General features: G+C 38.1%; 1 protein-coding gene across 12 annotated transcripts in view; it reads right to left on the bottom strand.

The window, feature by feature from the left end:
- Positions 1–705: 705 nt before the first annotated feature.
- Positions 706–14793, bottom strand: part of Phf20l1 (PHD finger protein 20 like 1) — a 70666-nt gene continuing 56578 nt past the window's right edge. For 9 of the 12 annotated variants that reach the window (XM_048359139.1, XM_048359146.1, XM_048359149.1 and 6 more), the window contains 6 exons: positions 13604–13785; positions 12647–12746; positions 11286–11481; positions 6042–6402; positions 4735–4900; positions 706–3389 (listed from right to left, as the gene is read on the bottom strand). In XM_048359139.1, the coding sequence (XP_048215096.1) occupies positions 3247–3389; positions 4735–4900; positions 6042–6402; positions 11286–11481; positions 12647–12746; positions 13604–13785 (1148 nt within the window). In that variant the 3' untranslated portion in view covers positions 706–3246. The remainder of the gene's footprint in view (positions 3390–4734; positions 4901–6041; positions 6403–11285; positions 11482–12646; positions 12747–13603; positions 13786–14793) is intronic. The other 3 variants (XM_048359150.1, XM_048359145.1, XM_048359141.1) reach the window with 1 other exon arrangement.

A 14793-nucleotide genomic window follows, 5' to 3' on the forward strand; every position in this document is an offset into this window, starting at 1 on the left:
TAATTTTCTGTCCTGGCAGTGATAATTACGTGGACTTCGTGAAGACACAGAATACCAGAGGTCAACAGGAATGCCTCACAGTTGCAGGGGTTGTGTCATGAAAAACTGTGGCTCCCAGAAGGGCTGTGAGGCCCAGCACCCGCACTTGAGGAGGCACCACAGCTGGTGATGAAACTGAACCAGATGTGAGGAATAACTGCACACTTCAGGCCTGGACTCGGAGAGTGATGTGATGGTAACAGAGATACTGGAAGGAGATTCTGTTTGCCGGAGGGGAAGCAGGATGGTTCGTTTTGAACACGTGAAGCTTGAACACTTGAAAGAACGTCTGTTAGGAAAGGGGCTTCACCTGAAATTATAATAACTAAATTCCTTCAACAACAAAGTATATTACTACCATAGTATGAATAAGTCAGGAGAAACATACACACACATAAGAGAAAGTACAAATTGTATTCATCAGTGATAAATACTCAAATTCTATTCTGTACGGATGGCAAATAAAATATCACCTTTTAAAGAAATGCCCTCTCTAGTTTTTTGCTTAAATACAGTGAAATTTAATACTAAAAGAAAAATCCTATCTGATGCTTCAATCTCAAAGAAGGTTCATTCCTTTAGTTGCTAAAAGGCTCCAGTTATTGATATGAGCTATATTAAATGGATATGTTCACATAAATAACCTGGTCAGTACTTTTAAAGATCCAACTTAAAAACTGTATTTCCAACTCGTACATATGAGACAGCAAAACTTTTAACAACTTATCAATGCAATTTCCAACTTGCTAGTTGCTAACAAAATCAACTAATACAGGTTTAGGATCCCTTACTAGAAATACCTGGGACCAGAAATACTTGGGATCTGACAGCTTTAGGAGCGGGGCAGAATCTTGGCTTTACATAATATAAGCTTCGGCATGAAATTTAAATCTACATGATTCATATACAATTTGAACATACTGTGTAGAAGTAATTTCATATAGCATTATTTCATGAGCCTGTATTTTGACCGTGACCCCATACTTGAAGTCAGGTACGCAACTTTCTACTGTCAGCACTCAAAAGTTTGGGCCCTTGGAGGATTTCAGACTTTCGAATTAGAAATGGCAACAAGAACAAATGCACAAGTTCACCAGAACTGAGGGAAATGAGTACTATGGGATGCAAAGGTCTTCTGACTTCCTGACAACAATCTAGGCACTATCACGATTCCCAGGTGGGGGGGTGCTAAGGCTCCATTTCAGTAAGAACCAAGACACAAATTCAACGTCCAGATGCATTGTTTTCAACACAAGTGAAAGATATAGTATCAATCATGAAGCAGACATTAGCAAATTTACTCCACACATGGAATATAGGCACTAGTTTTGTATTTTAATATGCAAATTTAAGCAGCTACCCACAATATGACCTCTGCTAAAGCTTTTCATTTACCAATAAATTGTTGACAAAGTTAATGCATCACAAGTAAATACACAGGATTATATTTATGTTAATCTTTGGCACATTTGTCAAGTTGGAGAATCTCAAAGGCAATAAAAATTTGACGGCTTTGCACATTCTTTTAATCTTTACATCAAAACATAAGGCCGCAAAAAGGCAAGATGAAATTTTAGGATATGAGGAATAGTTTTAATAAAATTTTACATACAGTACCTTACATATAGAACAGTGTGTTTGCAAATTTAAATAATATCTGAATGTACAGTGGCATGTATTCTTATCAAAGATAAATTCAAGTTCACTGGCTATCAGTTCTAAAATGCATCTATACAGATGGCTCGAACTGATAAACAGAATGAGGCATAAAATATTCAAGTGTTATATGTCATCAAATTGCCTCCTCTTAACAGTCTTTTCCCCCCTTAAAAAATTTCAAAACCTGTACATACATTTTTAATTTTTAAAAAGTCTGTTAAAAGGCAACATTTCATGTTAACCACCAATTTGTAGTCTATAGTAATAAAACTAGATATGTGCAATATAAATATGTGTTGGTTATGTACATGTTGAGTGTCTGTTTAAAACAAGCATACACACTTACACATACCTCCTTCTGTAGCACTGGGGGCACACACAACTCATGTGAGGACTGGCAGACAGTAGGACCTAGGCTCAAAATCCAGCAAGAGCTAAAACAGCAACTTTGTTGCCTTTGGTTTCAGAAAATCTGTCCATTCTCGATCAAAGCTAATAGTCTGAGTGCATGTGTATTATTTAAAAATAAAATTCATCTTCCAAAACAAACCTTTTCCAGTATTCCACTACTAGCAGTTAAGAAAAATCCACAGCCACAAATTATTTTGATATATTTTTCACTCCTCATCCCAGCTGAGGTTATTTATAATTTTTTTTTTCTGAAGGCAAACACCAAGCATATCCAGGATCAAACAGTTATATTGAAGCCTGAATACTGCCATTCAACTATCTATGTTATATATGTGACAAAAAGGCTTCAGATGGACTCATGGTATTATGTAAGACGTGGAGTGGAAGAATGCCCACGATATTTAAATCCTCTGTCCAGCAGTATCATCAACATTTGGCACATGGGATCTTTCTGCAAGCTAGTTTGTTTTTAATGAGCTTAGTGCCTGCAGTAAATTCCAATTATTTGGTGCTTGTTTTTTTTTTTTTAAATACATTCATAATGAAGTGAGAATTCCACAATTGTTTTCCTCAAAAGTGAGATTTCTAAAGTCAGTTTTCTGATTAAATACATTCATCACCCAAGAAACAACTCATGATCCTATGGAAGTTTAAATAACCTAAATTTCTGTGCAGCTGGATCCAACTGCTGAGAAGGCAGTTCTTAGAGAAACCTTACAGAAGTCTCCAGAATTTAAATTTCCGTTAATTTTAATTTTGGCCAAATGCTGGTTTATAAACATAGAACTTTCTACTAAAAACTATATAAATGCACCATATTTCTTTCTACAGGTATCTAAAATTTCATATAAGCAAACTCCTGCCAATATGCTTCTTAGTATAGATTATATTCTAATTCTATTCCATTGATCCTTGGCATATAAAACATTGTCATTTGCAGCCTGCTTATATTTTTAATATTCACTTCCTTGATAAAGTTGCTCCTCGTTTTCTTTCAAGGTGCCATCTTATTGACATTACAAATCAGTAAATGACCAAACATTACTAAGCTTTTAAAGTATATACTTAGTAATCATGTGAATAATAAAAATGATTGGACTGGAAAGCCATACTCTTGTCACTAAGTGTTCACTGTTGTCATACAGAGCAAAGAGTTGCTATTTGCTGTACTTTGCCCATGTCGATTAGGAGCTGTTTTATGTGACGTTTAAGTTGGGGCAGTCTTGCGAGAGGATCTGGTGGCTCCAACTCCCCCGTAAAATCAAGCCAGCTTTCCAGAACTAAAAGAGAGAAAAGAATACATTGGAAAAAGTTAGCAAATGGTGTCATTAGCAGGCTGGGATAGTGATTGAGATAACAGTTCACATCTCTGTCTTCAGAAGGCCAATATACTCAAGCCATTTTGTGTAAGGCTCAGTGGTGTTTGTACCCACCCCACAGTGATATAGACCCACGGGGTAACATTTGTCTGGTGTGGCCAATTTTTTCAGTGCTGGGAATTGATTCTGGAACCCTGTGCCCACTAAAGAGATACTCTACAATTGAACTAAATCATCAGCTCCATGTTTCCTTTACATATAAATTAGTTTCATTTTGAATGTCTCCTTCTACTCTTTTTCTGGTACAGAAAACAACAGTTCTTTTGTGTCTGGTCCAAGCTTACTACTAATTTAGATTTATATCATCTCTGCCCAGTCTTCCTTTTTCACAAAAGAAGTAGTGATTTCTATTGCAATTTTCAGCCCTACTATTTAATTATTATCATTTTTTTAATGCAAGTGCACTAAAATTCTAGTTTTGTTTCCTCTGAAAATATGGTATTGGGTCAGGCTATATTTTATCTCTTCAAAAATCTACATAAAACAGTAAATTAACTCTACAACCAAGTTAAGACCCCAGCAGAACTTGCTTCTGGGAGGGTATCCCATCACCATGGGGGGTGGGGAAGGCAGGAGGCGGTCAACCTCGGAGCAGTGCTGAGGTGTCCCAGGCCAGAACAACAGTGAAGGAAGGTAAGAGGATAAGAGAGTCAAGATGAGTAAAAGAAACATGGATTGGGAATCCAGTAACCCAACTTACTCTGATTTATCAAATAGAAAATGGGGATGATATCTGTCCTGCTTATATTCCAGGGCTCCTAAGTAATGGTAAATTTTTTTTGAAAATATGATAACCATTAGAAAATTTGTATGCCTATAAGGCTTAGTTAGCTACTTAACCTGGGGAGCTGTTCCATTCCATGTACCCAATACTAACTAAAGTAGGCCCATATGTTCAACATATTTCCCCTCGTATGTTAAATGTGCGAATACTTGTTATGCCGATTTCCTGAGAGTAACAGCACAATGAAACTATAAATATCCAATAAGTGTTGTATATTGAGCTTTGCAGGTAATGAGCCGTATTTAGGAAATATCCATCTTGCAAAAATAAACACTAATACCCAGTCACTTTGCCTTGAGCCTAAAAGACCCTATATGTGCTAATATAGTGCAAAGGGAGACTGAAGGCTCTGTAGGTTTGGAGCTGTAATTTTCATTACATAATTAAATAGTTTTAAACAACTTCCTCATAATGGCATTGGACATACTATATTAACTGCATGTGAGTTCTTTGTTAAATTACCATCCATTTCTTTTTCTATGAGGTCCATCCTGCTGGTGACTTCATTTTGCACGTTCTCTATGTGTGTAAGGAGATTGAGCTGCCACTGAAGATGTGAGTCCCCAGGGTCTTCAGTGCTTCTTTTATCATTATAAACAGATGCCTTATTTCCTAAAGTTGGCTTCTTCTTCACAATACCAGCAGAAAAAAACAAAACATACCAAATTGGTTGAAAAGAAATGCCAAACGGGAAAGGTACATTAAAAACCTCATTGCCCACAACAATCTAGGCAATTCAACTTGACTCCTAAGGATGTATTTAAAGAAAGTTCAGGCACATGATCAAATTGCATGTAGTGGTTCTAGAAAGTACATTTCTCCCTCCACAAAGCCTGTGAGCAATAAATATGACATAAATGAAGTCCTTGATTCTATTCTGCTGTAATGGGCCAATTTGGACCATTTCCTTCTTCAGTTAACTTCAACTGGCAACACTAATGAAGTAAGGGCCAAGTAATGGAAAAACAAAGGAAACTATTGAATAACAATTCAAAGTCTAATTCACAAAAGAGTGGACTTTACTCTTATAGTTATATCAAGAAGATAAATGAATTATCTAAAAGATTTATCTAAGTATTCTAAGAGCTTCAAGAGTGAAAGCTGCTACATACACACATACACACACATACAACATGCATTTGTAGAAGATAATTCATTATAAAGGAGGTATACTAATTTGACAAGAATATTTATGATAAAGTTCAAGAAATAAAAGCTTTTCAAATTGTTATATCCTTACCTGCAATTATTACTTGGAAAATTAAGAATTTTAAAGTGGCCATGTTAATTGAAAACCAACAGAAAATAAAGACCCAACCTATCAACGATAATAATAGGAAATAACATTTACAGATATTCAATATGCATACAGCCACAAGAAATTCAACTTACTACATCATGGAATTTATGTGGGCTTACAAGTATGTTATTTTAAAAGATAAAGGTGTTATATTTTCTAAAATACATAAAAAGACACTATTATACCACTATTTACTTTCATGTTGTTTGACACAGACATTTTCATCTGGAATACAAGGGGCCTCATTAGTTTTTTGGAGGCATTTATCTATGCTTATAAAATTAAAACTTTTGTTACGGTAACCTTTTTTTTGAGTTATATCAATTCTGAATTAGGTGTAACTACTGTTTAACTGGATGGCAGTTTTGAGCAGAAAAAAGAAAATGTGTCTTTTACAGGTACCTGCTTCATGCAGTTTAGTATTATTTTATAAACTTTCCATCTGTTGTTCCAGGTGAACCTGTTTTACCTTTTCTGGCATTCCATACTCTCTTGCAGAATACTGGGAATGGCTCCTAGCTCCCAAGTAGAATTCTTGCTCTTCTTCAAAACTGCTAACATCATCATCAGAGCTGCCAGGATCTACAAGAGATTTGTGGTCCTGACCAAAACTTGGTGGCTTTTGATAGCTGTGTTCACTTGTTATGTAAGTTCCCTCCATTCTCAGGGGAAAATGATGTGGTTCCTTATGGTTTTGTACATGTTTCTTTTCTTCTAAATTAGCTGTGTCTTGAACTGTGATTTTTTTCTCCACTCCAGCTATTACTTGATGTTGGTCCTTTTGTTTCCCAGAACAAGCCCACAGATGAAGGTCAGGATGATGTTTATTCCTTAAAACAAAGGTGAAGAAAGAGAAGTTAAGGAAAACATAAATGAAACAAAACAAACCTGGTACAAACTCACAACCATAATAAATTTCAAGTCCAGGTTAACAGGAGGCTAGGAACCAAGACAAGACCAAAAGTTTTCTTTAAGTTAACTCATTCTAGCATTTCATCCAAATCAGATTCTCTCAATTTTAAAGAAATAATACCCACAAGAGCAAGAATGAACATACTGTATTGGTAATTAATGTGGCCAGTTGATGCATACATTTTTCTATAAATTTTATATTGCATGATACAAAAAATCTTATGTGTACAATTTAAAGATATTTACTCAATGAAAAAGCAGAAACTTGTGATAAAAGAATTCCAGTTATGGAAACAAGAGGTTTATCGTTGTTGTTGTTATTTTCAACATACCATATGAAATTATGCCTTTTTCTTTTGCCTTTCTTCCCCACGGTTTTAGCCCTGAAGTCACTGTAACAGATTTTGGTACCCTGGATATTGCATATACATATATTGGGACTAGGGAAGGGAAGGGGAATGTCAAAATGGACAGACAAAGGATAAAACACAAACCAAATGCAACAATACTTAAAAAACTATATACTACAAACCAACTGTACAACTCATGGGGGGAGGGAAATGGGGAGGGGGAAAGTGGGGGAAAATGAGGGAGGAGGTAACAAGTTGGATAAGAAATGTACGCACTGCTTTACATATGAAATTGTAACCCCTCTGTACATAACTTTGACAATAAATAATTTTTAGGAAAGAATTCCAAGTATAGACATAGAGAAAGCAAACCTCTCCTCCTTCATGGCAGTCATAAATAAGGTATGATCTTCCAGACATTTGTATACATATAAAATTATTTTTGAACAGATGAGCATCCATGATTCTTATAAACCGTTGGGACTCCTACAATCTGCCCCTTTCATATACAGATGTACATTTACATATATGTATACACATATATACATATGTATATGTTATGGACACCTTGCTACCAAAGTACATACAGAATTCCTTTACTTATACTGTAGTGGCTGAATGGTACTTATTACTTACCCATCTAGACTAGCTAACCAATTACCCAGTGATAGATGTAGCTGCATGCATGTACCCAGATAAGTTTATAGATCTGGAACTATTGAACAGCATGAATTTCTAATTGTACTGTACAACTTGCTTCCAAAAGGGGTGTACTATTTATACTCCATGACAGGTTTATGATGATGCCTATTTAACTCAGCTTCACTAAATAAATGAGCATTGTTGGGGGTTTTTAGCCTCCCACGCTCTCCTGCCCTGCAGGAGAGACGGGAAAACACGCCCCACCCGGACAGGCCAAGAAAAGGAAAGGGCCGAAGAACTGCCACCCCAGCCCTGCCTTTGTCGAAGGACCCACAGACAGTCCGGGAGCCAGTCAGAGCTAAGACTCGTTTAATGGCGGCAGTGAGCTGTTCTTTTACATGGGTCAGAGGGCAGCGGAAGGAGAGGGATATGTGCACCTACGTAGGGGCTGTGAATGGATGCCTGACCTGTCCATCAAGGTGGAGCTCCAAGGGACCTCCCCTAAGGGGCGGCCCTCAGGACGGCCTCTGGGTTCATCACCCGCAGCCATCTTGGCGCACACGTGGTCTGAGGCGGGAGTGGGGCTGGTTAGAGTCACCTTTCCGGTTCTGGACCCGAGGGCAGGCGGGGCTACCAGCCATGCGGCCCCAGGGCTGGGGAAAGAGGTGGGGCCAGCTAGAACTTCCTCATAATGATGCAAGGCATCTGGGGGGGGGTGTGCCCCACAGAGCATGATACTTTGTAGTTAATTGAGCAGTCATGAAAATTACGAACTGTGTAAAAAAAAAGCAAGACTTCCTTTATCAGAGCTTAAGTGAAATAAAGGTATTGGGGAGTCATAAACTTTTCTAAAGGCTCAATAAAGTTTGTAAGTTAATATCCTCTAAATTAGAGTCAAATTCTTCTTCTAGTACTACTCATGTGTTATTTCTGAAATTCTAAACTATCTTTTAGATTTCTATTTATTTTGGCTCTGAGATATAGTCTTCTTCACCCCCAGCTTAACTATTTTTATTAGAATACATTAACAGTACATTTATCTTTCACTGTGATGATTCCATAGATGTGTAGTGCATTTTGAGCAAATTCATTTGCTCTGTTATGTTCCCTAACTCCTCTCCATTCTCCACTTTTTCAAAGTGTTTGGTGGGTTTCATTATGTCATCTTTGTGTGTGTGTAATACACTGTGTTCTTTACCTCCCAATAGCCCTCTTTTCATCCTTTCTCTTCCACTGTTTTCCCCTTTTAGACTCATGTACTATTCTCATCAGCATCAACATCAGCACTTGAAATGTAGCTCTTGCTATGTAGCTCAGATAGGACTCGAACATAACATTTTCCTGGCTGCATATCTCTAGAGCAAAGATTACAGGTGCATGCCACCACAACTGGCTTTCAAATAGATTATTTTTCCTTTTTGTGCTAATACAGGAGCTTGAACTCAGAAAAGGTGGATTTGTAATAATGCAGTGAGAAAATATAGCTATTCCCTCGGAGGAGCAAGGATAGGTGATAGAACCTGCTTGAAAATTCATCTTAAAATGAAGTAAGGTTTATTTTCACTTATTGTGAGGATGAACTCAAATCTCATACAAAAACACCAGTTTCTGACATGTAGTAAGCTTTCATGAAGTATTCATGATAATGCTCATTATTCTCAGAAACGTTAATATAAAGGAAGGCCTATAGGCATATAAGTCAGAAATGATGCAGCTAAAACAATCTTACTATAATTTTGAATGTAGAGAAACTCACACTGATAATTAGAAGGAAGAAAAACTAGGTTTTATTCTTTTTAAAAAGGACTAATAGCTTAAGCCACTCCTTTAGGTTTTAGCATTTACATGGCCTATTTTGTTTTTGGTTTTTGGCCAGTATTAAAGTTTGAGCTCAGGAACTTGCTTTTCTTCCCTTGGTTTTGTTTTTCTTTTTTTTTTTTTTTTTGCCAGACCTGGGACTTGAACTCAGGACCTGGACACTGTCCCTGAGCCTCGTCATACTCAAGGCTAGAGTTCTACCACTTGAGCCACAGCGCCACTTCTGGCTTTTTATGAGTAGTTTATTAGTGGTAAGAGTCTCATGGGCTTTCCTGCCTGGTCTTGCTTCACAATCTTCAGATCTCAGCCTCCTGAATAGCTAGGATTATAGGCATGAGCCACTGGTACCTGGCCTCCCTTGTTGTTGTTGTTTTTTCCTCTAATGGCTAATGTTATACCACTTGGGCCAAGCCTTCACTTCTGGCTTTTTGCTGGTTAAATAGAGATTAGAATCTCAAGGACTTTTTTTGCCTGGGCTGGCTTTGAACCATCCTCAGATCTCAATCTTCTGAGTACCTAGGATTACAGGTGTGAGCCATGAGTACCGAGCTTACATGGCCTTTTAATAAAGAAAATTATACAACTAAGACCAATTTCACTTAACCAGCTCTTGAGTACTTACTCCTACATGGCAAACTAGGGGTAAAGTGCTAAAAGAAATGTGTGTTTCACTTAGAGGAGGCAAGCATAAAAAAGCTACGTTCAACTGTCAGTATGCATGGAGCTCCCCAACAAGCCATGGTCATGTCTACTTGGGCAAGAGGCAATGTGAATTCATCTGCTAGGTGAGCCAATGGTGGGAGGGTATGGCTTTGAGTAAAACTCTGTCTCACAAGAAAGCATGCTTCACTCAGGATTTATGCTTTGCTGTGTAGCCACACATTTAGGAAGGAGGGTGTGGCAGCAAAATACTTATCATGATAGGACTCTGAGCACATGCTGGAGATCTCAGACTTGGCTCAGGGGGCAACTGAAAGAGACAATCTCATATTTATCTTTCACTAAAATCATACTGGCTATCAGATAAAGAATAAACTGGATTAGCAGAAGACTGGAGCCCTGGGGCAGTGCCTGTTGGAGGAGGGAACAAAGGACAGAGAGACTCCGCCACTACAAAGGAACAATGTGGAGACTCAGAAATGCAGACAGACTTCTCGACAAGTGAGTTCAAAGGAAGAAAACCTTGTGATGAACTTTTCATTTTTTATTTGTATTTGTTAGTACTGAGATTTGAATGTAGGGTCTTACATCTTCAAGGCAAACACTCTACAACTTGAACCATACTTCCATCTCTTTAGGCTTTAGGTTATTTCTCAGAAAGTGTGATATGTTTTTGTGTCTGGGCTCAGATCTCAACGACTCCCACACAGCGAGAATCACAGTTCTGAACCCCCATGCCTGGCTCTGTTTGTTGAGTCTTGCTAACTTTTTGGCTGATTGGCCTCAAATCTGGGTCCACCCCAAAGTAGCCTGTATTACAGGCATGAGGCTATTACGGTCAGGAATTAACAGGAATTACCAGCAAAGCCTCGAGTAACATTTTGATATCCTAGTAAAAGGGGGCTCACTCTGGCTTTTCGTCAAGGGAAAAGTGTTTGGGACTAAATGCAATTGGGCTCTAGTATTGAATCTAGCTCACTAACAAAGAATATACTCACCTTCTCTAGGATCACTCTCAGCTCCAAGCACTTCTGAAGGGGCACAGAGGACACAGGCTCACAACAGCAGCTGAACTTAATTTTGTGTACCTGAGCATATATGACTGGAGCTAAACTGGTAGGTGTGGTATCCATCATTAACCATGCTCACCTAATCAAGCCACAAGCCGGCAAACCTAGTCATCTCAAAGTTACTCGTCTGCCCTTTTAAGAAGTAGGCTTCATTTAAATATCGATGCCATTTTAATTTTTTTTGTTGTTTTCACATGTATGTCTAGTTGATTTTTATTCAAACGTGAATGAACATGTGGCCCTTCCCGACCCTTCACTTACTTTAGAATTCCGATCTTCAGCTGTAACCCGTGCAGCACTTCCGTCACACCATACACATCAGCAAGCAGATGATGTGTGGAAACTATCTTTTTGGCATTGAGATGAGAGTAATTTTCTTTTAAAAATGATAACCCGCACATTCTCCCATTATTCAACCAGTCCTTATCATAACGGTATTTTGCACTCCACCTCTGACCTGTAATGAAGTTGACATTAAAGTCACAAAGGAGGCTACTTTTTCTCAGGTCTCCCTTCCACTGCTTCTCAGCAAGTAAAGGGAGTTTTGAAGCTAAGAGTGGATTTACAACCAGAGTAAGACAGCGCTGGATGGAGCAGTGCAGAGAGAAGGATCCTTCCACAGTTCCCAAGTATCAGCCCAACTAAAGAGAAGCAGCTCCATTTAGGGCACGGTCAGAGGCAGACAGACCTGCAAGGGGAACCTTGATTCTTGCTTTCAGTATCATGTACCAGTCACTCGTCTTCTAAAATGTCTAAAAGGGCTGGACAAAAATTACAGGGTTTCTTCTTCATTGCACTGTGTCTTCAGATGAAATGGAGTTGTAGATGAGCAAATAGGAACTATGATTTCACAGGATCCTCTATCATCCTACAGACTCAATGTGAACACAAATTAGATCCTATTACATTAGGTGCTCTGTGTCTATGTCCCTACTATGAGACAGGTGAGGGCAAAGTTTGTTCAAATCATTCATCTCTCCACAAAGGGGGGGGCGCGCAAATAAAGGGTATCCACAGATGCTTCTGGATGAGTGCCTGAATATGCACGATGAATAGCAAATGTCTACGAATATATATATATATATATATAAATATAAATATAAATGCTGGTGATTAAATCTTTTTCTACCTCAGTCAGCTATGACTAAAGCTTCCCCTCTACCCACAGCACACAGCTTTCAGTACCCTTGCTGTCTAACCAGTAGTGTAAGAGATTCTATGATTATCACTGATCTGCAGTGAGTTGGATATGTAGCACTACCAGAAACTTCTTTAAAATCATATCAGGAGAATGTAAGTGTAGACTACCAGTCCATTCAAATCACCATAAATAAGCTTAGTCAAAACCACTACACAGGGATAATAGACAAAAGCCAGTTCTTTGACAGGAAGAAGCCACATTTTCCCTTTCAGTAATGAGTGGTGACCATGTTGCTAATACACTAATGCTTAAAATCTGCCTGTCACTGATATAAAACTACAGCAGTGAAAAAGTATTTGAAGTCATAGTAAAAAAGAGTGGAGTGTAACTAAGCAAGAAGTAGCATTGCCTTCTGTGGTTCATTGCAACAACACTAGCCATCAGCACATACAGAACATACGGCCCAGTGCAGAGGGCCTACCTGGAGGGTCCCGGCAGATGTAGCAGATATACTGCTCCGGAATGCTCTCCTCCAGTAGTCCCATGCACACACTGTGCTGCCAGCACAGACACTCTTCACACTGCCAGAGAACAGAAGACACATACAGTGCTGTCTGCAATGGTCCCCACTCCCCAGCAACCATAGATACCCTGCCTTTTAATTAGCTGGCTTGCTTTCTTGACCATGACAGTTCAACTCCTATGCAACATAACAAAAGCAAGTCATGATTTAAGAAGAAATTAATCTTCGAAATAGTTAACTAATTCAAGAGCTTCCATTTGTTGCACCCCCTTTACATATGCTTTAATAAATTACTTAGATCATAAAACGCCAGAATTTCCTTCCTCTTTTTCATTGATGTCTGTGGTAACCACTTTTTTTCAAACACCACATTCTCTTAAAAACACTTTACCATCATATTTTCTTAAAGCGTTATACTATTGTCTCCTGAAATGGCCTCTTAAAAGTCTACTTGCCTGCTGAAAACTATAAATCTGCAGTTTCCTTATCTGAGAACACCACTGACACGAGATTATATTTTCCTCATTCTTGTAACCAGTGACTCCAAATCTTCCATTGCGTCATTCCAAATACAAGTTAGCTTTCCCTTTTTTTCTGGAGATACCTTTCCTTCAAGGGAAGGTTGTTAACCCTTCCAACAAGTTTCCCTTCATTGAGAATACTGACAACTATTTCAATTTCTGCTCACTGGAGGGTAACGATACACAAATTGTTGAACAACATGGATCAGATCAATAAGAGAAACACTAGTTTCTTACAAGTAGATGTTGGTCCACTTTATACCTAAGAATTTCATCACAGAGGCCTCAATCAAACACCCAGTAGCAATCTAAATCTGTAGCTTTGGTGTGATGGCTAGTACAAATGGGAGGGCTTCGGATGCAACTGCTGAGCACTGAAATAATCCGGGACTACCTGGATCATGAAGCCGTTCTCTTCATCCATTTTACAAATACATCGTACAATTTCATTAAGAGCATCATCTTCATCCTGAGATTCCTCAAAATTGGTTGAATCAAAATCCTGATTGTACTCATCCCCACTCAGAAGCAAGCTCTCCGTTGAAGAGTCATCTAGGAACTCCATATCTGACAAGTCTAGAAGATACATGGAAAGGACACTCAGTACAGTTTTCTATTTCTTATGTCATTTTTTTTTCAGAAAGAGAGGATCTATGGAAAGTGACTATAAGCTATTAACCATTTTAACAGGGGGCAAACAAATGCTAATAAAATAATTCTCTAGACAAAGAAACAGAGGCTTAGGTAATTCTGTTTTCTATCCTAATGCATACATTGTTGTAATGAACACTAAGTTACACAGATTATGGCTAAAGCTTTAGGAACAATTGAAATCTGTATTTCCTGTAAATTTTCACAAATATTTTCCTAAAGAGCAATCATTCACAAACAGTAGCTCTTCTCTGGTTGCAGAGATTAAACAACTTCAAAGCAGTGAGCTTGCTAGGACACAATACTTCCTATAATATGAACAGCATCAGTAGTATAAGCAAAAAACACCACAACATATACACCAGGCACTGACTAAACACTTTCACTAGGAGATTCATAACTTGGGTGAGTAACACAGCCAGGTAGTATAAAAGCCAACTACATACTGACAACCTCAATCTTTTTAAATATGACAGACTCATAACATTTGTTCTTAATTTGCCAGTATTCTTATCCTGGAGCTAGGAGTTTTTAACACTTATTCATTTCATTCTGATAAACTGCATGCTACCTCTGTAGTGCTCAGGAGGAGGCCTGGCCTATATTTAGTCATGCCAAGTGTGAGTGGAAGAGGTAAGGAAAAAGATGAGACACAGTTTTTACAACTGTGTTTTAAAAATGACGCAGGCTGGCATCATTTAAATTAAAAAAGATTGTGTTATTTATATTTTAAATATTTAATATGGAGCTGAGGTTATACTTCAGCAGAACACAAGCTTAGTACACTGACACCGTTTCAGTCCCCTGCACCACCAAAAACAAAATGTAGTATTTCTTAGTATTCCTTCCATCACTTTCTAATCTTACTTATCTCTTTCCTGACTCACTGTTTTTGAATGCTTTAGTTTTATTAAAATTTATGCCTTAAGGAAA

Source organism: Perognathus longimembris, chromosome 12 (assembly GCF_023159225.1).
Source record: "Perognathus longimembris pacificus isolate PPM17 chromosome 12, ASM2315922v1, whole genome shotgun sequence".
Classification (NCBI taxonomy): Eukaryota; Metazoa; Chordata; class Mammalia; order Rodentia; family Heteromyidae; genus Perognathus; species Perognathus longimembris.